This window comes from Elephas maximus, chromosome 10 (assembly GCF_024166365.1).
Source record: "Elephas maximus indicus isolate mEleMax1 chromosome 10, mEleMax1 primary haplotype, whole genome shotgun sequence".
In the NCBI taxonomy this organism is placed as follows: domain Eukaryota; kingdom Metazoa; phylum Chordata; class Mammalia; order Proboscidea; family Elephantidae; genus Elephas; species Elephas maximus.
In genome coordinates, this window is record NC_064828.1 from 34,853,870 (window position 1) to 34,877,859 (window position 23,990).

Genomic DNA, 23,990 nt, shown 5'->3' on the forward strand with positions numbered 1-23,990 from the left:
AGCAGGTAAGAGGAATGGGCAGCATGGGGGTGGGGTGGAGGGCAAGTTGCAGTATTAAATAGGGTGGTCAGGCTAGGCCTCGTTGAGCCAGGAGCAGGAGGCAGGGTGCTGGCTGGGCAGTACCTTGGGAAAGTGCACATTGGGCGAGAGGACAGCAATGCAGAGCTCTGAGGTGGGGAACACATCTTGAGTGCCCTTCAGTCTGGGGTTCAAAATCTTAACCATTTCCCTAGAAATGCTGGAAGGAACCCTAGATACATTACTTTCTTTTTAACAGGAATGCAGGGAAGTTGAGTGTCACACTGTAGGTTCACAGCACTTAGTGGCAGAGATGGGACCAGACCTTAGGCCCGTTGCTGCTCACTAGTGTTACATTTTTCTGGGCAGTGGTGTTTGAGATAAACCCTCCAGAGGGACTGAGGCAGGGCACAGCCTGAAGGGTCAATGTAGGCTGGTTTTTGCTGGGGGGCTGTAGACGTGGTGGGTGCTGAGGGCTTTTCATCTTCCATAAGGTTTCCTGGGCTTCTCTGGTTTTCCCTCTGCCTAGCTTCTGCACCCCCAGGGCCTTCACTAACCAGTATCTCTCTTGTTTGTTGCTAATGGTGGGAGGCTTGGAGAGTGGCTGTCAGGCAGAGTGATGGTTCTAGAAGACAATGTACAGTTCATCAATATTGAATTTTGTAGCTCGCCTCCACTGCCACTGTTGTAGGGAGCCGGCCAGGCTTGGCAATGTTATTTGATAATACAATAATCATCATTTGTATCCCAGCTCTGGAGTGCCTCTGCTACTGACAGCAGCTTAGTGCCTGGGTGTTAGAGAGAGAAAACGGGTTCTAGAATGGAAAGTGAACCAGGTTGGAATCCATGACCCTGAAAGGCTGGACTCTGGCCCCTGTCACTGGCCACTGAGAGGGGATAATTTAGCAAGATGCCACCCAAGGATAAAAGCAGCCCTGAAATGCTTTCTTTAAAAAATGTGTCCTGTAAAAAGCGTGGAGGTTTTAGCTCCTGCTCTCTCAGGTTGGGTAACTGACCCCACTTTGTCGCCGCTTTATCATATTGTTCTTCAATGAGAGGAATAGTCAGCAGGTGGACAGTGGGTCACAACTCTGGACTGCCCTTGTCAGCCCAATACCAAAGGGCTGTCCTGTGAGCCTCTACACAAGGCTTTATAGAGAGGAGGAGATGGGCTCAGACAGCTATCATAGACTTTTAGAGCACAAAGGGACCTCATCATTTCTGGCAATTTGGATGCATATCTCTTATTGGCAAATCAAAATTGTATTTCAAAGCTATTCTCTTATCAAAATGGTATGGTGAATCATCTTAGAGTATCAACTCTGTTAAGTTGTGGGGAGTTTGTGCATTGGGAAGGTGAATGTGAAATCGGGTGGGCCATACAACGGGACCCAGAGGCAATAACAATGTAATAAAGCTCTTCAACCTTTGAAATGAGCTGGTCTCCACCTACCTCCATTGTTCTCCAGCTCCATACAGGCCTATACGAGAAAAAATGGGCCTACCTTGGAAAGTCATCTCTCACGAAGTTGGATGTTGAGAAGCTCAGTGAGGCTGTGGACCCTGGCATGTCTCCAAGGCTGGCTCTGGGGTCTCCTCACTCTACATGTCCCTGTAGTTTCAAGACAGGGCTGCTTATCCTCTTGAGGACTCTGATGAGAGGTTAAGTGACCTTGGGGTTGCCAGATGACAAAGCAACAGGAAATACAGCAGATGTCCCAGGAGATATTTGGGATTTCTTGACCAGAATGGGATGGAGGCTGTGATGGGAGTGGGCGCTTTGGGTTGACACCCGCAGTTTATAGCATGGGGGCCGGGCTGGGGGTGAGGGGAATCTGGAATATTGGGAACACCTGGGGAAATTTTGTATAACACACATTCCTGCCTCTATCCCTCACTGTGGCCAGGGGTACAGAAGAGGCAGGTCTTTTCTGCAGGGCCCCAAAGGTGAGGGTGAAGGGAAAGGGCAGGGGTGGAAAAGACCAGGCCTAGGCCTTAGTCAAAGGAGACTTGATGGTGCAATGGTTAAGTGCTCGGCTGCTAACCAAAAGGTTGGTGGTTCGAATCCACCAGCTGCTCCACTGGAGGAAAGACCCAGTGATTTGCCCCTGTAAAGATTATAGCCTAGGAAACCCTATGGGTCAGTTCTACCCTGTCCTGTAGGGTTGCTGTGAGTCAGAATCGACGCCATGGCACTCAGCAACAGGCCTTAGTCAGCAGAGGAACATGGAATATGGATGAGATTCCTTAAGAGCCTTAACCAAAACCAAACCTGTTGCTGTTTAGTCAATTCTGACTCATAGCAGCTCTATAGGACGGTGTAGAATCGCCTCATAAGGTTTCCAAGGCTGAAATCTTTATAGAAGGAGATTGCCACAACTTTCTCCTGCACAGCAGCTGGTGGATTCCGACTGTCAACCTTTCTGCTAGCTGAATGGTTAACCACTAAGCCACCAGAGCCATAGTTGGCTGATAACTCCCATGCTGGCCTTGTTCCAGAGTTTTAGCAACAGAAAACGATGCTAGGCTGGAGGTCAGGAGATCTTGGTCCTAATATCAATGCTGTAATTTACTGGCTTTGTGACTTTCGACAAATCCCTTCACCCCTCTGAGCCTCAGGTGCGTCACCTGTAAAATTACGGGGTTGTTAAGGTCTCTCTCCAGCTCTGAAAGTATTGGTCTATGATGCTGTAGAGTGATACGTTTCTCCCCATGCCTGACTCGGTGCCTTGCTGCATTACATCTGTAAGGTCAGGGACACACTGCCGTCCCTTTGTGGGATATTAGGATCAAGGTGACCTGGGGCTGGTTAATCCGTCTGCCAGCCTCCATCCTAGAGCCACCCTGATCACTTAATAGAGCTTTCCCCAAAGTGGAACACTGCTTCTGTGGGAATAAAATGAAGATTTTAAATAAAAAAGTTGGGGTTCTGTGGCTAGCTAAGTTTTAAGAATTTTCTTTTTTTTAACAAAAATTCTCAGAGCCTTTAACACACCAGCATGTATTGTGGATCTCTTAAGATGGGGAATGTACAGTATTTTCCAAACTAATTTGATCATGGAACCCTTTTTCTGAGGAGCATTTCACCAGATTAGTGTTTCATAAAGCGCCTTCCAGAAAAAAGTCTCACTATACTGGCATCCCTCTCTTTTTTTAAAAACGACAACTCGAGGGCTTAGATGGCCCTTGCTCACATTTTCCTACATTCCTGACCTGCAAGGTGGGTAGAGTGTCAACTTTTCCACCTCTGGGACCCCAAGACAGACAGTCTTCTGCCATGGTCTTCCTAAATCAGCCTTGCAGGCAGCTCCAATGAGTCTCTGATAACTGCTGTTGCATTCGAGACACAGAAAAAAAACTGCCAGAGCGCCCCCCCCCCACCTCCTAGAGTACATACTTCCCCAGGATATGCCAAGGCTCTGCACCCTGGGCTGGGCTGGGGCAAAAGGTAGGCTTGGGAGACAGAAATTGACTGTCTTATTTGGGCAGGAAAGGCTGGGTTGTACCCAGTTGGACTTCAGACAGTTTTTATACCCCCTTCTCTGTGCCCCTGCCCACCCTGCCCCACCTGCCCGTCATCATCTGCCCTCTTTCTCCTTCCTCCTTTTGGGTTCCTTCCATCACCCTCCTGTTCTTCTAAGCAGCGGGGCTCTCCTCCCTCCTCCCCCATCCCAATCTCCACTTCTCCTCACGCCCCCTCTCCCCTCCAGCCTGGCAGCCTGCCCTGTAGGAATATTAATTAGCATTCACAATTTAATTAATTCAGTAGCTAATTAATGATTGAGGACTGGAGGTGGGGAGCTGGGGTGCCGGGGGGTTGGGGCTGGAGGTGGCAGGGAAAAATAGCAGAGGCTGCAGAAGGCATCGCAGATGGCTGTGCGGTGGCTGGCACGGTGCCCACCGCCATGGATGCAAACACATACACGCGCACGCACACGTACACACACAGAAGGAAAGAGTGATCAAGGAATAAAATGGAGAACAGAGAGAAGGGCACGGGGCCTTGGGAACTGGGGCTGGGGGTGGGGAAGGCTCTAGATCAATTTGAATCTGCTCCGGAAGTGGAAGAGGAGGGAAAAAAAAAAAAAAAAAAACAACCACAGGCGCAGAGAGAAGAGAGCTCTCCCGATACCCCACCCCACCCCCACCCCACCCCAGCCATCCCTCCTCCCTGGCATGGGATTCATGGGCACCAGCTGAGGACAGGGTCCCCTCCCTCTCGCTGCCATAAATATTGGCACCGAGGACCCAGACTCAGAAGGACAGGACATTCTCAAAGAAAATAGTTTTTAAGTTGCTTTTAAATATATAAATATATGCATAAATATATATATGCATACACATATATATATATATATATTTTAAAATTTGCACCAGTTTTGGTGTGAGGGTGAAGGCGCGTGAAAGAAGGTAACTGAGCCAGGAGAGAGCACAGATGGCTTGGTGGTGGTGTGGTGTGGTGAGTTGTGGGGAGGAAGAGAGGGGGGTCTGGCAGAGGTTGGGGGTGGGCGGGATGAGGACCCTGTTTTTCCGTTTTGCTGTGGATGAAGGAGAGAAAGGGGGGGTGGGTAGAGAAGCGAGACAGATGGCAGAGTGGCGAGGCGGCAGCCAGTGCCGGCACTGCCCAGCCTGGGCGGACCCAGCTTCCCCCGCCTGCCAGCTCTCCAAATGCCACCCTTCCCCCATTCTCCCCTCTCCCCATCCCCCCAGCTTGGCACTGATCTCGGGGAGAGAGAGGGAGGGAGGCTGGGCAAAGAGCATCTGTTCCCTCCATTCTCCCAGCTCCATCCGCTGCCAACCTAGGGCCATCGTCTGCCTCCATCACCCCTCCGCCCGCCTGCCCGCCTACCCACCCAATCCCAAACGGGTGCTGGATCAGGTGCCGAATCTGGCTGCCTCCTCGGGTACCAGTCACTATGCATTGCTGTGTGTCTGCCACCGCTGCCTGGCACTCACGGGGCTGTGTGTGTGTATGTGTGTGTGTGCGTGTACATGTACGCATACGAGTGTGCTGTATGTGAGCCTCCTGGGCACGGGGTGGGGGTTGGCATTGCGGATGCCAATCCAGTGTCCAACCAGAAGGACAGAAGGATGGCATGGAGGAAGGAGGGGAGAGGTTGGGGGCCTGGGAGGGGCAAAGAGGGGGCATGAGTTGCTTCATGCTGTCTGCTTATAGGCATTGGGACTGCAGCTGCCACCCTTGTGCCCGCAGAGATGGGAGGAGGCAAGTGGGGGTCGGGGGGTGGGCAACAGCGGGAGTCCCAATGCTCTGGGGGAAGGCTTAGTACATTGGAGCTGTTGGCATCACATCTGTCAGGCTGATGCCCAGAGCTGGGGCAGTGGGGACTAAGGGGACTCAGGAAGCAGGGAGGAGGGGCAGGGATGTATTGCTGATGTTGCTCTTCCTCTAGAAGCTCAGCTTTGAGAAATGGTTGGACTATGAGGTGGCTAGTTCTCTTCCAGCCTGGTAAAGTAAAGCAGTGGGGCAAGCAGCCAAGGAAGTGCCAAGAAAGAGTCTAAGAGCCAGGGAGGAGGAATTGTGCCACCGCTACCTGGGAAGAACTCGTTTGGGCTGATAATCTGGCCCTTTGTCAAAGCACTGAAGGAGACAGCAAGGGGACTGGGGCGTGAGGTGGGTGGGCACTGGCACTGCCCATGGAGTCTGGCATGGGCTCTGGCATTGTGTGGAATGGAGGAGGGTGGCGGTGCCTCTTGCCAACCTGGTAGAGAGGGTAGTTATGCCAAGATGAGAGGGAGGAGTAAGACATTGGGTGTGTATGTGTGTTTGTGTGTTATTTGGGAGAAGACTTTTTTTTGCCAGGATCTCCTTCCTGGTCCTTCTTAGACTTGGGGAATGGAGCGACAGACGGAGAGAGGCATGAGAACACAAAGGAGGAAGCACGCCATTGCCAAGACCCCAAGGAAGAAGGATGGAGAGCGTCTGGCAGTCCTGCCTGGCCCTCAGCCAGTTCCCTGCTGAAGAGGGCCAAATCCTCGTGCCTGGTCTGTATATGTCACTCTTGCGGGCATGGTGGGGGAGGGAAGGGCTTGCTTGCTGGGCTGGGGTCTCAAACGGGAAGGGCACCTTTCTGCAGGTGCCATTTGGACTCTCCACTCTAACAAGTGAGGGTCTGATTTTCTCCCTGGTGCTGTTCTCCCCCTTCCTTCACCCCACCCCTTTTTCATCTCTATCACCACCTGGGTCCTACTGCTTGGCACCCAACCAACTGGATGCCGCCACGCTTGGCAGTGCTGCACTGGCATGTGAACAGTGTCTTGGATCCTGGCACTGCAGCAAACCCAAGGCCGCCAAACATGCTCACGACCGCCACTTTGTGGCAGTGAGAGAAGGGGTGGCGCGCTTAGGAGTGCCAAGCATTGGGTGGAGCTCTGTGCTGGGAAGTGACATGAAAGGATACCCTTGACAGGTGGGTTGAGTCAGTGTTTTCCAGACAACCCCAACTCCACCCTCCTCCCAACTAGATACCCACCTCTCTCCTGCCCTCATTGCCACCCAGAAAGAAATGTAGATGATACCACATTCACAGTGTTTGAGCAGCTATGCAAAGGGAAATTGGAGCACAGAGGGACAGGGGCGTGGCTGTAGCCACACCCAGGGCTCCAGGCCAGTGGACTATACCCCTCTCTGAGCATCAAGGAGAGAAAAAACCTAAGAGGGCAAAATAACCTAGAGAGAGGTCAGCCAGCTATGTTGTCACAGAAATGATGCCACAAGAGATAGGGAAGGGAAGAAGTAGGAAGGAGAGCCCCTCGGATCTTGCTGTTGGGTGGTGAGGTGGTTTATAACTGTAGATGTTTCATTCTGCCTTGTGCCTTATAATTGGCTGGGCTGTGATTGAGATCAACTGGTTCTTTCTCCCTTGTTAAAAGGCCCATGTTCAATAGCACTCCTAGAAAGATGCGGAGGTGCTCTAAGCCTAGAGAGGTAGGCAGATGTTAGAGAAACAGGCTCATGGGATCTGTTCTTCCAGAAAGACTGTGCAAAGAGATTTTGTGTTTAGGAGTTCCTCAAATGGCCCCCCAACTGGAGTTGGATAAATTTCAGTATCTTTGAAGTCCATTACTGGAAAGGAGACTGAGGATCAGCATTGAGCCCTGGGAAAGGGAAAGGCCCTAGGGGGAGAATCCCCAGCATCTGTGGTAATAAAGATCTCCCTATATCTCCAGAGGTAATGCCATTGGTAATCCCACAAAACTGGACCTTGGACCCTCAACAGGAAGAACTGCTAGCAGGTTGATCTGTCCCTGTTACCTGGGTAGCCAGAGGCTGTGGGTCAGTGACTAGGAATATATTTGAGCAGAAGATTTGGCTCTAGGTGATGTTTGGGGGACACTGGATGGCTCTGATGGGAGATAGGACCTGCGCAGAGAGAAGGAAAGCCATTGTCCATGATGGGCTGAGCTGCTCAGGGCTGGGAGATTTCTGATTTCAGCATCTCTGGAAGTGGATGGCAGCTTCAAAAGAAGCAAGGTGGTTTCCACAGCAGAGGTGACAGCAACGAGGCATTTGGCTAAGGGGGTGAGTGGTCAATGTTTTTATCTTTTCTCCTGTCCAAGAATGGCCAACACAAGTAGAAGACGCAGATTTACAATATGTTGGAGATGGGGGTGATGTCAGGGTGATGAAGAAGATAAATCTGAGGTGATGATAGGCTACTGTGTGGTATCTCCTGATGTAGCAGGGTTGAGCCCCAGGTGCAGGAGAGTTGGGCAGGTCACAGATGTATATGGGGCTCGTTCTCTAGGCCAGTAGTTCTCAAACTCTAGAGAACACAGAATCACTTTGGGTGTTTCTAGTTCAGTTGGTCTGAGGTGTGGCTCTGGGATGTGCACTTTAAACAAGCACCCAGGTGACCATGATGCAGGTGGTCCGTAGACAAAACCTTGAGAAACACAATTCTGAGATGGCAGTCACCTCGTACAGCAGTTGATCTGGTCTGGATTTCCCATGCTTTTTGTATCTTTCTTCTTACTTGCTCTCCAACTATATTCACTTCTTATGCTGTCATGCATGTGATAAGTGTTGTGGGGTGTGTGTGTGCATGTGATGGGTGGGGGTAGCTGGAGAAACGTAGATATTTTGAGGTCAAATGTAACTTGTTAAAACGATGATTCTTATTGACTGCAGTAATCACAGAAGAATCCCCTAAGAAGCATTTTCAAAATTCACTCTTCCCTTCACCCTCTTTTCTGATGGCTGGCTCCCATGTGTTTCTGAAACCTCACACCATTGAGAACTAGGTAGGAGTATCGCCACAGTGTTTTCTATGTTCCAGTCAGATTTCTGTGGATTTTGTGGCTAGGTACAGGGTGGATCCTAGTCACACTTCTTCCCAGAGACAGATCTGAGTCCTGGGTTCTGGAAGTAGGGGTCAGCAAAGTACAGGGCCTAGCCTACTGCTGATACTTAGCAAACTGCAGATGATGCTGTTGTTTGAGCACTTGGTTCGGGTATCCAGAAGTAAGCCCAGCATAGATCACATTCTTTGAGTCCACTTGAGAAGACAGCACAAGATTTGATATCAGGCAGGGCCTGTAGATGTGGGGCATTGCTGAGCCCCCGCTGATGATTACTTGTTTTGGTATTTTAGCCATCATCTGTGCAAGAATATGTGTATGGCTGGATTGGGATATGCGTCAATCCCAGGTGCTGCATCACCTTTCCCCTTTTCTCTGGACCAAGTTCACCTTTCTGGTCTACTTACAATCGCTTAACCTGCTTCCCCACTAGATTTTAGTCAGATGCTTCTCCATGGCTGGGGAGCTCTAAGAAACACTAGGCTCAGACTATCAGCAGGGAATAATGATATTAACCCTTGTCTGTCCTTTGTGTGGAGTGCTGTCAGATCCTTTACTTCAAAGGGAGTGACTGGGTGAGTCCTCACCAAATTTTATGTCCTTTCCTGGGAATGATTTTCTATCTTTCTCCAAACTTGATGAGCCATGGTTTAGATGTTCTACAAATGTGTTCTCTGTAAGCATTTTCTTTCATCTGATCTTTTCATAATGTATCCAAGTTATAATCCTATAGACCCTGAAGCTGGGTCTATAGCCTTTCTCATTAGAGCAAGAGCTTTCTTGGTATGGGAACTTCCTTCCTTGGTAACTCAGTCCTCTAAAAATGACACGCTCATGACTTAAAAGTGTCAGATTCGTTGCTCCCTACCGATCGTTTGAGTTTCCCAGCACAGCTAGAAATGCTTCCTTAGTACCTGTCCCTTCCTGTTACACAGGTCCCAGCTGAGTTTATCCCTGTTTCAGGATGATGTCATGAGTTTCCCCACAGGTTTCCTCCTGATTTCCCTTCTACCTCTGTCCTCTCCTGAGCCACAGCATCACATTCTGGAAGAATTTAAGGTCCTTTCCCCACGGGTTAGTGCTCAACATTTAGCTACTCTTCCTAATATTGATTAGATTTTCTTCTGGATTTCTGTTTATAAGTTTTCCCTACCTACTGTCATATGAGGAAAATTAGTATATATTGGAGGGTGTTTCTACTTAAGGGAGTCTACGTAGGTGCTGGTTCTGGGAGCATGTCTCTCCTGCCTACGTGCCCATGGGGCTGCATCCTTGCTGGCATTTCCACGTATCCCTGTAGGGCTCTCTGCTTGGTTCTGCTACTGCTTCTGAGGGAGCACTTGCTTGTTACTGTGGTGCTGCTATACACACAAAGAGCTGTGTATTTCAGGTGTGAATATCTGTACAGGGATAAATGATGAATGAATGTGTCTTAAAACAGATGAAAAGAACAGAGTGGTGGAGATTTCAGGGAATCTGTGATCAGCTCTGTAAGTCTTGAAAGTGGGTAAGGAACTAATAGAAGGAATTAAGCAGGTTGGTGCTCTTCTGTCTGGAATAGCTGGCTTTTCTGGTTCGTGTGCATAAGTAATATATACGCTGCAGGGACTAGAGGCATGGGGGAAGAACAGGGTTCTCTTTTGCCTGTTACAGACTCTGTCTCATGTGACCACAATGGCTTCAGATTTTCTCTTCTTCAAGCAGACTTTAATTTTGCTCCTAGTTGAGAATTGGGCACCCCAAGCCATCCTTACACTGACTCTGGTTTGGAGCAAGGACAGCCAAGGTCGTTTCTACTCTCTGCTGCTCTATACTGATCCTTATGTAAGTAGGGCAGGCCAGAATTTGGGTGCTTCTTTAGGACCCAGGTATGTCAGAAACCCCAGGACTTTGCTCCAAGCCATAATAGATCAATCTTATGAGCCATTGATTTAGGCTCACTTCAGGGTTATGGAAGGTGCTATAAGTTGTTGATGTGCCCAACTCTCGCACTGGGTTTATTTCTACTCCACAGGAGAAGCAACATGATTTAATCCTGGTGACTTGGCATTCTGCATCATGCTAACCCAGCCTTCTGCCCACCAAAATGGCCCACAGTGCTTCTCTCTCTGGAGTCAGAGCACTGCTGCTGAGGACTTCCAGCCTGAGGAAGTAGTGGGGAAGAATGCTTCCAGCCACTGAGAACATGGGATGACACATCCTCAAGAAGCATGCCGATTTATCTAAATCAGCAGAGTCAGCCAGGCTGTCTTTTGCCCCCAAATTACAGGGTCCCAGGTAAGTACAGTTGCTTAGAGTCAGTTCGTCTACTACTGTGAATGTACGTGGTGTCTCCAAGCCAGGGCATTTGGGTGTAAGAGACAGAATGTGCTAAATGGCAGGAGGAGGGGGGATTTTTGGCTACATTAACCCTTGGTGAAAATAAGCATAGTTCAAACTAAAGCCAACCTACCCTGGCCATAAATCCCTAAAATAATCATCTCATGCCAAGTGTTTGCCAAGGTTTTCTTTAAAGTGTTTTCTCTTTTTCTTGTTCTAATTTTGTTTTCAACCTCTTACAAAGTCACATTCCCAGAAAGCAGAGTGAAAAAGCCTCTTTTTTCATATACATGCTGCTAAGAAAATAGTTTTATACACAGAATTCCAATGGGGGAGAGAAGGAGATAGGGAGGGAGGGGAGCAAGAGAGAGGTTGAAAGGCAGGGAAAGATGGCAGCAAGAGCAAGACCACACAGTGGGTCAATTTCTCTCCTACTACCGACGTTTGTAACTGGCATTTTTGGCATCATCAGAATAACTAATTCCACCCCACCCCTGATTTGCTGAAGTTTTTAATTTTTAGAAGTGAACGGGACTGGAAATGAGTGTCACAAAATATGTGGGGACTAATTTAGGGACTGAGCTGAATGGCCCCCGCCCCCCTCCCATCTCTTCTGCACATAAGTCACTGCTTCAATATTAACCTGTTACAGAGTGGAGTGACTGACAAGCTGGAAAACCTAAATCCCAGGGCTGGCTGACTCTGTGAGTATTAAATGGATGGTAGTAGTAGAAGCAGCCTGAAAGGGAGGAAGGATGGAAGGAGAATGCCTTGGAAGAGGTGGTCTTAGGGACAAGAGTAGTAGGATAAACGATCTGGAGGACATGAGACATTTTTGCATTCTCTCCTTGGCTAAAATAAAATACCTGCTTCTCCATCCTATGCCACTTTAGCTGGGCTTTGGGGTTGCCAAAATTACCACTTGATGGTTAACAGAAACAAATAGATTGGGCAGGGAACCCTCTCCTAGGTTTATTCCTCTTCTCTTGGTTCCCTTGGTGATATCACCCTCTCCCAGATTCACTCTGTGCTTAAATTATCTCTTGCCCACCCATTCCCTCAGCTAACATCAACTCTGGACCTTCCCCGCCTCCACCAACCATGAGCCTAACGGTCAGGCCCTGAATCATTTGGGGATGCCTCCAGCAGCTGCTGTTTAATGGAGCAGCTGGTTTGTGATATGATAGGGAGCAAGAGCAAGGGCAGAGGATAAGCAGGAAGAAAAACAGATGGGGAAAAAGGGACCTAGCAAGGGCAAAGAAGGTTCAAGAAGTGGCAGAAATGTGAAGGGGCCACTAGAAAGGGAAATAGGGATAGAGGTTTGTGAAAGAAGTGAGAGGAAATGATGGTAGACAAAAAAAAGCATAGCCAGGATTTAAAAACCAAACTGCCCCATCTACCCCTTTCCTCTTGGGACTGCCAAGATACTTCTGCTGATACTGACTTTTAAATTCACAGCTAGGAATGAGGGGATGTTACCTGTCCTGTTAAATATTCAATTCAGGGGGCAGGGATGGGTCTTCCCCAGTCTCCCTGCTCTTCTCCCCCATTACCAGCTCCTGCCTTTGAGACCGGGCCTGGCCTGGGGAGGGCTGCATTGGTTCAGTCCCACGAGGATCACCAGACCCATGGCAAGGAGTTAAAGCCATTTGTCTTCCAAAGTTGAGGTGGTTTAAAGAAACCCTTAAAATGGGGGGAGGGGGACAGGGCACAGACAGGAAAAAAACCACTTGTTTGATGGGAGAGTTTTTTTTTTCTGTATTTTTCCAAGTTTATGTTTTCTTTAGTTCATTCCTCTGGTCTCTCCATCTCGCTTTCGTGCGCATGGGTGCGCTCTCTCACTCTCTTTTTTTTGGTTGTGTGTGTTTCAGTTTTTTTTTTTTAAAGAACTTTGGATTTGCCGTTGGTGGGCAGCGCCAGTCCCGGAGGCTGGACCCCCACTTGGCAGGGCTGGGACAAGAGGCGGCCCATGGCTGCTGAGAGGATCTCTGTGTTTAAAGCCTTTGAGAATAAGTTACTGCAGTTCCCAGGGTGCAGGGCCGGGGGTTGGCAGAGGGGTTCCTGGCGGCGGCGGCTTCCCCTAGAGTCCAGGCCGCAGGGGCTCCCAGGCAGGAGAGTGCTAGGAGGGAGGGGCAGGGAGAGTAAGCCTGGAGCGCTTCTCTCCCTGCCAACCTCCAGTTTGGTTAGAGTTTTGTGGGCTCCCTGCCCATTCCAGGCTCCAACTTTGGGAGCCAACTGGGTATTTGAAAAGAGTTTGTGAGCGGTATGGCGCTCAAGGGGGAAGGGAAGGGGAGGGAGAGTGGTAAGGTTTCTTTTCCTTCCCCCTTCTTTGTCTTGGGTTTTCTTTTTCCTTTCTTCTTTTTCTTCTTTCTTTTTTGGTGTTTCTCAGTCAGTAGAACAGCATGGGCTAACATGTATATGCGTGTTGCACGTGTGCACGTGTGTTTATAGATTTGGGGTGCTGGGAATTCAGTGGAGGAAGGCTGTAGGAAGACAGAACCAATGATAGATACGTGGTGGGGTGGGCAGGGTAGACATGTATGAATAACTGGGATGACAAGATGGGTGTGTGTGTGTCTCTGAAGACACAAGGGTAAGGGGTACATCTGCAAGGAGTTGAGGATTAGGGTAGGGGAGGAGGCAGGACTCTGCTGGAGGTGGGGTGTGTGTGAAGCCCACTGAGGGCGGGAATTGAAAGATTCCCGTGAGGTGGGCAGAGCCAAGGATTGGGGTGAGGGATTTGAGCTCCCACCAAACACCCCTTGGGTTAAGAGAGGGAGACCTGAGGCCCTCCCCTCTGCCCCCATCTTGGTTTATCTGTTTATAAAGCTAGAAGTGTAGAGGTAGTAGTAGTTTTTGGGTTGGAGTCCGTGTGAGGTAATCTTGCTTCCTCTTTGGCAAAAGCCACAGCAGCTGTGGCAGCAGTGGCCGCGTTGGTGACGGTGATGGGTGGGCCCTCTGGGGGTGGGGCCGCCTTGCGCCTGTGGGCCGAGGAGCGCAGGTGGGAGGCCAGGGCTTCACGCCCACTCAGCAGCACCTCACACGCCAGGCAGTGGTAGGTGCAGATGGGCACCCGTAGTGGAGGGGGCATGGAACCCCCAGGGCCCCGCCCAAAGAAGCAGAAGGATCTCTGGTGAGCAGTGGCTGGGGCCTCCCCATCAAATGCCATCTTGCACTGGCGGCACAGGTAGCGATGGGTCACATCCACGGTGGAAATGCCAGTGCTGCTTGTCAGCAGCTCATCGGCCTCACCAGCCTCCCCCTCCCCTGGAGTGGGCAGTTCAGGTGGCTTTGAAGGCGCTGTGGCTGTGGGCTCAGAGGCCTGGGGTGGTGGCTGGAGGAGGGCATTGGGGAGCAGCCCAATGAGGGTCTGAGGTATCACCGGGTTCATGGGAAATAGCCCCTTCTTCATGCCATAGAGCTGTTGGAAGTAGGCTCCCTGTAACTGGGAGCCAAAGACAGCTGGCGGTGCTGCTCCCCCTGCAGGAGGCAGTGGGAAGGGCAGGAATTGGCCCCCCAGCAGAGCTGGCACAGTGGCCTTCAATGCTTTGAGGTTCTTGAGGCCATCATTGGAGGAGTTGGTGGGGGCTGTGACTGGCTTTCGCTCACCAGAGACCTTGTCCCCTGAGGGCTCAGTTGGTGGGCCTGGGACAGGGTCAGTGGTGCCTGCTGTGGAGGTGTTGGTTTGGTCAGGCACAGGTCTCTGAGGTAAGGGGCGGCCTGGGCCAGCAGTCTGGACCACTGTGGTTGTAGGCAGGACCGAAGTGGCGAGGCCAAGGAGGCCTGAGGAGGCTGCAGGGCCTATGAAGATGAAAAGACGTGTGATGAAGGATTAGCCACCTCCTGCCCCATCATTCTTCCTGCTGTAGGCCACCTCTAGCTACACACTTACCCATTCTCACCACCTGGCTTCCACCCCCTCTTCCCACTACCTCTGTCCCCCAGGAGTCTGAAGCAAAGGAAGGCCACAGGACGAGACTGCAGATGGGGAGGGTCAAGCAAGAAAAGGTAGGATGTCTCTGAGGTCCAACTCCTCCCAACCTCCCGACTCACCTGAATTGAAAGGAGCTAAGCTGCCCAGTGGGGGCTGGGTCAGAGCTGGGCTGGACAAGAGAACTGGGGCCAGGCGAGGCAGGGCTGGCGCAGCCCCAAGGGGCAAGGAAGCAGGTGTGGTGGTTAGTGGGGCCTTGGTTGCTGGGGGTGCCTCAGGTGCTGGGGCCACGTCGTAGCACTTGCTTTCACTCTTCAGCTGTGCTCGGACTGCCTCCTTGAGCTTGGCCAGGTGCTGGCGGGAAAAGAGGTGGCCTCGGCAGGAGACATAGAAATCATATTTGACGTCACAATAGGGGCAGTCTGTGCGCTGGGCTCCCAGGGGGCCCTCATTGCTGCCCCCAGAGCCCCCAACTGCTGCCCCCTGCAGTTTGGCCTTCTTTTCCTTGGCACGAGCATTCTGGAACCAGACCTGGATGACTCTCTTGGGCAGCCCAATCTCCTCCCCCAACACCTCGCACTCCTGCATGGTAGGGGTGCGGTAGGCTTCGTAGCAGGCCTTCATGATCTTCAACTGCAGGCTGCTCATCTGGGTCCTGTAGCGCCGCTGCCCCATGCCATCTGGAACCCCAGTCCCACTTCCTGCTCCCCCACTGGTCCCTCCAGCCCCAGGGGACTCTGGCTCAGCCAGGCTGGAAGCAGATGAGTCACTCAGATCCCCTGCAGATGGACTGCAAGCCTCATTCTCTGGAGAAGCTTTAGACGGTTCCTCTGGGCCCTCATCTTCACTGGGCGGAGGGGGAAGTGGGAGAGGTAGAGGCAGCTCTGGGGTGGTGGCCTCTTTCCCCAGTGGTAGGAAAGGCAGGGCTCCAGCAGCAGAGGTGACTGGGTGGTAGGGAAAAGCCGGTACTTCCCTCTTTGGGGCTTCCCTCCCAACCCCATCATCTACCTTGCCCAACAAGAGATTGAACTTGGGGAAGGGTGCTGGAGTGGGTGTGACAGAGGGTTTGACTGCTGGACTGGGCATGCCTCCAGGGGTGCTTCGAAACTGCCCTTTTCTCTCCCGGGCCCTGGTATTCTGGAACCAGACCTGTACCACTCGCTTTTTGAGCCCCACTTCTTCCGAGATGCAATCAAGCATCTTGCGTGTTGGGTTGGAGTCCTGCATGTACCAACGGTACAGGATCTCCAGCTGCTCAGGCAGGATGGTGGTGCGAAGACGCTTGTCCCTGGGGGGCTCGCCCTCCCCTCCGCCCCCAGCTTCACTGCCTGTGGGGGACAGGCTGCCATCCTCATGCTTTCTTTTGAGGGGTGGCCCTGGCACTGGTGGAGTGCCTGCCACCAGGGGATTACGCTCCCCAAACACCAGCAAGGGCAGATCTAAGAGGTGTGGGGGAGCACTAGGCTGTGCAGATGGCAGGAAATGTAGTCTTCGGTGACTGGTCAGGAGGTCCTGGCTGGGGAAAGACGTGGTGCACTGGTCACAGGTGTGGGCTGGGGCAGGGGAGGGAGGAGCCTTCCCTTCAGGCTCTCTGCCTCCTGGCTTTGCTGCCTCTGTGTGGCTCAGCTCCTCCCTGTCTGGAGGCTCTGGCGATGGGCCCTCAGGCTCTGCTGGCGGTTCAAGGCCCTGTTCCTCCTCTGCTTCTTCCTCCTCCACCTCTTCTTCCTCTTCTTCCCCTCTCTCTGCCTCTTCCTCCTCCTCTTCAAGGGGCCGGTCATCATAGCATTTCTTGAGGTGCCGCACCAACTCAAAAACACAGGAAAAGGTGGCATGGCAGCGCCTGCAGCCAGAGGTTCCCCCAGTTCCTCCTCCAGTTGGCACAGGCCCACCCTCACTGGCATTTTTGCGTGCTTTCTGGCGGGCGTTCTGGAACCATACTACCACCACGCGGCTAGCTAGGCCCAAGAGACTTGCAAGCCGCTCCACCTCTCCATCCTTGGGGTAGGCGCTGGTCTCAAAGAAAGACTGCAGGGCTTGGGTCTGGAACTCTGTGAACTTGGTTCTGGAGAACCGGCGGCCTGCAGGCACCAGGGTAGGAAAATTTCCTCTGGAGCTTTCTTCCTCCTCTGGGGGCCAGCGTCCTCCTGCCCGGTTTCGCTCCTCAAAGGGACGGGTTCCCCCTGCCTCAGACTCTGGGACCAAGAAGGGTGGGCCTAGCTGGGGAGCAGGTGAGTCCAGGGGCCCATCCGGAGGTTTGGGGGGTTCTGCAGGGGGTGGGTATAGGCTATCATAGCTCTTTCGAAACTGAGCAGCATAACGACTCAGGGCCTCAAAGGGCAGAAAACGGCGGTGGACATGCTCCTCGTGGGTCTTGAGAATAAGCATATTGGAGAAGAGTTTCCCACAGGCCCCACAGGCCAGCTTGTCCCCACCCCCCAGGGCCTCTGGAGGGGGTGGGGTCGGGGGCGGGGGCACAGCCTGCTTCCCTTCATTGTACTGGATCACCAGCTCAAAGCCAAAGTTTTCTAGAAGAGCTTTGGCTGCAGTGCGGGCTGCCTCGTTGGGCATTGGGTGGGGTGGCGAGGAGGGTGCTGCCTCATTCCCTTCTTCTGTCATGGGGGGCCGCTCCCACTCCCGCTCGGCCAGCTCACCCTTGGGGGGTGGGGGTGGGGGTGGAGGGGTGGCAGCTGGCAGGGACAGCATGGGTGCAGGCCCAGCCAGTGCCAGCTTGGGCGCCACCTTGAGGTCGTGGAGGTAGAAGGGCAGGAGCAGCTGCTGCTGCTGGAGCTTAAGCAGTGACTCGGGTACCAGAGGGAAGGGGGGCAGGACTGGTGGGGTGAAGAGCGGGGCTGGGAATCGGTGGAGGTCCAAGGGAGGGGGTGGAGGGGACAGGAAGGGCAATCCAGATATGAAGCCACCAGAGTCAGGGCCCTTCTTCTCAGTGCCCACCTCCCCCTCTGTCTCGCCTTCCTTGGGCTCTTCTTGGCTGCGCTCTGGCCCCTCAGCCTTGGCGTCAGTCTTGGCCCCCCTAGAGCGAGTCTGATGCAGAACTGATCGCATGTGGATCTCCAGTGTGGAGCTCTGGTTGTAGGAGACTCGGCAGACTGTGCACTTAAAGGGCTTGTCTGTGGCAGCAGTGGTGGTAGGTGGGGCGCCAGCCTCTCCCCGGGCAGGGGCAGAGGGGTCAATGGCAGCCTTCTTCATCTTATGAAGGTGTGAGACAGAATTATAATGAACTAGGAGGATATTCTTCTGGGTGAAGGACTCCTTACACACAGTGCACTTATATGGCCGGGCGGGGTCAAGAAACTTGTCCAGGGCGAAGTTGGTGGTCTTCCGATAGGACAGAGGGTGGCGAGAGTCAGCTGGAACTGGCTCTGCAGGGCGGGGCTCCCCAACGGTCCCCTCTTCCTCCTCAGCCATGGTGGGTGGAGGAGCCATTTCTTCAGCTTGGGCATCAGGCCGGGGAACTGGAGATGGGGCTGGAGAAGGGGCCTGGTCAGGGCTTCCCATGGGCTTGTCTGGGGCCTCAGCTGAGGGTGGGGGAGGCTCAGGAAGAGGATCTGGACTGGCTTCTGGGGTCAGGTTAGGGCCTTCTCCTAGGGAAGAGAGAAAAGGGTACAGTGAGAAGGGAACTTTACTTAGGCCAGACCCCACTCATTCAATATCCTGGGCAACTGACCCTTGCCTCACTTACCTTCAGACCTTCTTGGTTCACGGAGCCCAGTTCTCCTTTCCTACTACCCTGTGAAGTGTACTGCCCCTTCCTTCCCTTCCTTACCTAACGCCTGGTCTCTGCTGGGTGCAGGCTCTGGCCCGGGAATGGGGGGCTCTGGGCCTTCCTCCACAGGGCTTAGACTGGACCCATGCAGCACTTTGGTCATAAAGGTCATCTCTACAGTTGTAGCCTGTAATGGAAGAAATCCCAATGATGTAACACCCCCCACCCCATGTCCTGGCTCTTCCTGACCCCTTCTGCTCTGTACCTGTGCCCAGCTGTCTTTCCATGCATCCAGCCTCCTCTCTGGACAAACCTCCCACCCAGTTTCTGCTTTCCCCCACAGAGGTGAGGGCCTGGGCTGCTCTACCTCCTTTCTGGCTCTCTCTTTCCCAGGCCAAAAGCCACCCTCCTTGAGGCCACCATGGCCCTCATGGGCCTGAAGAGGGTAACCCCCAGGCCCATGTTTTCTGTTGAACAGCTCTTCTCAGGACTTGATGGAAGTGGAAGAAATGCTTAGTTTCTTCATCCATGAGTAGAGGCAGCTACTGACACTCCTGCCTCTTCCTCTCCTCCTGCCTTGCACTGACAAGACCTTGGTGGGCGGTCCTCACCCAGCCAGTACTCACCACAAGCAGCAGCTTCTCAACGCACTCGGGTACCACGTTGTGAAGGTGGCTAAGGTGGAAGTGCAGGGCAGGTCGACCCACCAGCTGCTCCTGACACAGTGGGCATCTGTACTTGGGCTGCACTGCATGCTGGGAGACTGTATGAGCCCTCACCTGGTCGGACTCTGCGCTCATGAAGCTGCAGTACGGACAGCAGTATACCTGGGGGCACAAGAGGGCAGCAGAGGAGGTGTCAGGGAGGGTGGGGCCCACCATTACACAGTCCTTTGGCTTCTAGGCCATAGCACTATCTCTTAATCCCCGTTTAGGAAGAGCGAGCCCCATAGGAAGGCATCAGAGAGGACCCAGCCACCACCCACACGTCCCAAAAGCAGCTCTTCCTTCTTTTCCCTTGGATTGGGACAAAGCCCTAGGCTGCTACTCATCTTCCTTCTTTGGCCCTCTCCTTCCATCCTGGCCTATTTTTCCTTGGTCTTTCTTTCCCTATCACTGTTGCCCTACTCAGTGTTCTAGCTGACAGTATGGCCCTGTACCTACCTCCGCCCTGATCTGCTTTTATTCTCTGACCCACTCCCTTCTCCTTGAAATGGCTCTGCTTCTGCCGGGCACTTTCCAGGCCCAGGGGCTCCCTCATCACTGCCCACTCTGCCTCACAGAGGTCCCTGAGCTGAGAAGTTTGTCCCTAAGAGGGGGCCTACCTGTCTACCTAGAAGCCAGCTCATTCTCCCTCAGAGGCTCAGCAGCTCCCACTTTCTTTTCCTTCCCTTTTATTTTTAATGTAAACAAATGCCACAGCTCCCCCAGTGGCCCAGGAAAATTCTGGTCTCGCCTTGTCTCTTGGCTCATTCACGCCCATGCCTCCAGAGGGAGCTTGGGGTGGGGCCACGGGAGGCCCCTGGGTTTCTGCCTCAGTCACCTGACTGCTGCCACCTCAGATCAGGCTGTGGTGTCTCCTGTTTCCTGTGCCATTGGTCCAGGTCTGGGTGCCTCCCCAGGGCTGCGGGGGCGGGGGGGGCGCATAAAGGGAAAAACGGTATCCAGATGATCATTTTAATGTGCCTAGCCCTTGGCACAGGCAGAATAGAAATTAGGAAGAAGGGAACCTGAGGACAAGCCATTACTGCAGAGACCCTGCAGATCAGGATTTGTCCACATCCCATCCAGTTTGAAGAGCTGCAAGGCACAGGATGGCAGCTCAAAAACAGAGGCTGGGAATACCCTCAGAATCCACGCGTCAAGGCCAGAGGCCCAGGGCTGAGGGGTTAGAGATTTGTGGGGCTTGCTGTCTGCGTAAATTATGTGGGTTGGTGCCTGTACCCCCTGGAGTCCCCCAGGAAGGAGGGAGAAGTTGCCAGGACATTCCATCTAGGCTCAGAGCTTTCCGCAGAGTTGAACATGTGTCTAGCTGTCTTTCTGTTTCTAGCAGAGTGAAGGAGAGCTGTACAGCAGGTTTTTGTTTTCCTTTCTCTTCAATTATTCTTCCTCCCCCACCTCCCTCCAATCTTTCCTACCCTCAGCGCAGTTTCTCTCTTCACCTTTCCTTCAAACTCCTTCCATTTCTTCCTTGTTATCTTCCTTTATGTGCCAGCCTTGGGACAGTTCTTCCCGCTGGCACGCAGGGGCCTCACATGATGCTGAGCTTATGTGAATGGACCCAGGTGGGATTTCTTAAATGTGGCCTCCTGGGTAAAAGGGCCATTCTACTCTGTCCTATAGGGTTGCTATGAGTCAGAATCGACTTGATGGCAACAGATTTGGTTTTTTTGGTTTGGGTGAAGTCAGTGATAGGCATAAATAAAGCCTGCCTTTAGTTTGAAATGTGTAAAGCTCTGCACTGGTTAGAATTTCTGCCTTTGGAATACAAACTGATCTCAGTAAAGCCAAACCCCCCTCAGCTCTTCCCAGTTACCCCAGTTCTGACCATGGTCTGGTTGGCACTGTCTCCTGAAGGGCCAGGCTTGTTCTCTGCCTCTTCAGAAGCTGAGGATGAAAGGAGAGGAGATTTCAGAGACGCTGGCAGCCTTTCCTTTTCCTTTCAGACTCCCCAATCCTCAAGATGCCCTGATTTGTAGTACAGAGCTCCCAGGGAAGGGCGTTGGGCTCTAGGGAAAAGGAGGAAGGGCAGGAAACCACTGGGCTTTGCTCGGTACAGATGTATAAGGGCTGACTCCAGGTTAGCAGGATGGCCAGGTTTGGGTCCTCAAACGCTAATGTGTGGCTTCCCTACCCTCTGATGAGGACTTCTTTGATCAGAGTTGTGTACCTTCAAGCACAGGGGGCCTTGCTGAGTATATGGATTTCTGTAGGGTCCCGAGAACATGGTAGAATGTGCAATGATGGGGCAGGGGGAGGGTGTAATAAGGGATGAAGGGAAAACAGGCCAGAAGAGCAACTCACCCAGTTGTTCTGTCTTGTTCTGGGTGTCTTTCTGCAGGGTAGGTGGCTCAGCTAAGGGGGTGACAGAAGCCTTCCCTGTGTAGGGGTGGGGTAGAGAGTCAGCTTAAAGGGATGAAGCAGCAGAGAAGGGAGGACATGGGATAAAGAGGGACAAGCAGCCAGTTAATGAAGAAATTAGGACAGAATGGAGGGATGACTCAACAGGCAGGAGACGGAGAAAAGACCCCAAGAAGAAATACTCAGACAGAGGGTAAGGAAAAATCAGTGTTAGAACTGGTAGGAACTAAGAGACTGTCTCGTGCGAGTCCAGCCCCCTCATTTTGTAGATGAGGGAATAAGTGCAGCTGTAGGCAATAGAAACAGGACTAAACTCAGCTGGAAGCAGAGTCCCCAGAAATTTGGTGGGAGGAGCTCTAAAGAAGGAAGTAGAGATTGACTGGAAGCAGCTGCGGTGAGCAGGAGGCTGTAGGACTAGCTGGGAGAGGAGATTACTGCTCAAGTAAGAATTGACAGATGTGTAGGAATTTATTTTCGGTGGCGGCCTAATTAAAGTGTTAAAGTTCCTTAACTCCATTCAGCCCTGCGCCAGGATCGTTAGCTATTGATCTGGGCCCCTCCGGCACTTAACTCCAGCCAGCATATTGGCAATTCAATTAGCACCAGTCAATGCGGCCTGTTCCTCTTTCCTGCAGCTAATGCCCTCACCCTCGCCCACCCCTGGCCCCTACAAAACCCTGACACCCATGTCCGCTTCTGACAACCCCTTCCAGGCCCTTCTCCTGCCCCCTCCGATCAACATCCGCCTGCCTGGCTGTTCTTGGCCTCTGCTGGTACGGCCTCAGCAGCCTAAGGGGGACCCTAAGCCCAGCCTTAGGGCTGAAGACCTCCTAGGAGACAAGAAGAGGCTGGGAAGCTTGTCAGGGGCCTCTTCCCATCACAGCTGCCTTTGGACCATCCCCACAGCTCCCGTCTCCTTCCAGTATGTCCTGGCCCACATGAAATGGATTCTTCCCTTTTCTTTTTTTCTCTTTCCTCCTGACCAGCTCTAGCCTGCCACCCCCCCACCCCCAGTATTTCCAGGACAGTAGTCACTACTCAGAATCACTGATTCCTCCTTCCCTCCCTTCCTGTTCTCTGTTCTCCACCCAGCAAGATCCCTGCCCTTCTCTGCCTCCCTCCAGCAGCCTCTTATTCTCCCTCCCTGCTTAGCAACCCCCTTTTCCTGAAAACCCCGTTCCATTTTACTGACCCTTCGACACCCTCTTTCCACTTGTTATTGATGCCCACAGACCCACTTCTGCCTCACATCCTTTCTCATCAGCCCCCAACTCCCCAGTACCCGGCTGCCCTCCCTGCCCAGCCCCTACTCTCCAGTTCCCCTTTCCTCACCAGGAGGCCAGAGCTGCCCATGGCTGAAGCTCAGGATGCTCTGAAGAGCTGAGAGTCCTTCCTCAGCTGCTGGGCCATTCTGCAGCAGCTGCAGGCGCCTCTGGGCCTGGGCGTCGCGGTGAGCAGGTGCACGCAGGTGTTGCAACACAGCCAAGCGGGAGGGTGTCTCCCAGGCGCACAGCAGGCAGTGGTAGAGCCCCAGCTCGGCCCCTGCTTCAGCTCCCTCCATCTCCAGCAGAAACTAGAAGTACAGGAAGAGAAGGCTCAGGCCCACAGGGACAACCCTAGATCTCAGGCCTGCTTTGCTGTCCCTAAGGGAGTCTGACTAGCACACCCCTCTCTACCCATCCCTTCCACCCCCTATAACACCTGAGTATTATTGCTTTTTTCCTCCAATCTCCTTTTTCTCCTGCTAATCTGGACTCCCTCCTAGGATGTGAATGGACTCTGGTTCAATCCTCTTGAACTTCTGGTGACAGGATGGCTGAGCTCACATGGACCCCTCCCTCCAGCCTGAAACGCCAGAAGAGCTGAGTAAATGATGAGCTTCATGTCCTCAGAGGCCACTCTCCTTTGGCCTTTCTCCAGGTCTGTCTCCAGATAGCCTATTACCCTGGTGCATACTTCCCTTTTTCTTCATTTCTGCTACTCTGGATTTTTCTACCACTGTTCCACTCTGCATTTCTCCCCTCCGTCCCCATCCCCTTCTCCTCTCCCCGTAGGCCCCACCCTCACTTTATAGATCTGGCTGTTCTCCTCATGGGCTGCGCCCCGGGAGTGCAGCTGCATCTTCTCCTTGCTGTTGGACTCAAAGTCACAGATGTTGCAGCGCAGGTGCAGGGGGGAGACAGACCCGTAAGGAGCTCCGTCTCCTAGGGGCACTGGTGAGGGGGTGCCCACGGCCCCGCCCCCCTCCCGCAGGTGGGCCGCCAGCTGGTACTTCTGGGCGTGTTTGTCTGTCTTGAGGTGGAGCTGGAAGTTGGCCTTGAGCTGAGTGCCGTAGCAGCAGAGCTTGCAGCGGTGGGTGTCGCCAGCGACCTCCTTCCACTCGGCTTCAGGGAGGCTTCGGCCCACACTGCAGTGGTAAAGCAGCAGCTCCAGGCTGTCGGTGCTGAAGGCCTGGCACACTAGACAGCGGAACACCTTCAGGGACGGGCTATCATCTGGGGCTGGTGAGGCAGGCGGGCCGTCAGGCGAGGAACCCAGGAGCTGACTTGGAGGCAGGTGGGCGTCGGGGGAGACGCTGCCAGGGGCTGGGGGACAGAGGCAG

At 52.9% G+C, this 23,990-nt stretch overlaps 1 protein-coding gene across 1 annotated transcript in view; it reads right to left on the bottom strand.

Moving 5' to 3' along the window:
- Positions 1–13,477: 13,477 nt before the first annotated feature.
- ZFHX2 (zinc finger homeobox 2) overlaps positions 13,478–23,990 on the bottom strand; it is a 29,424-nt gene continuing 18,911 nt past the window's right edge. The window contains exons 3-10 of the mRNA XM_049898359.1: positions 23,456–23,973; positions 22,721–22,961; positions 21,332–21,406; positions 20,856–20,914; positions 18,935–19,135; positions 18,369–18,495; positions 14,710–18,186; positions 13,478–14,457 (exon numbers count right to left, since the gene is read on the bottom strand). Coding sequence (XP_049754316.1) covers positions 13,478–14,457; positions 14,710–18,186; positions 18,369–18,495; positions 18,935–19,135; positions 20,856–20,914; positions 21,332–21,406; positions 22,721–22,961; positions 23,456–23,973 — 5,678 coding nt within the window. The remainder of the gene's footprint in view (positions 14,458–14,709; positions 18,187–18,368; positions 18,496–18,934; positions 19,136–20,855; positions 20,915–21,331; positions 21,407–22,720; positions 22,962–23,455; positions 23,974–23,990) is intronic.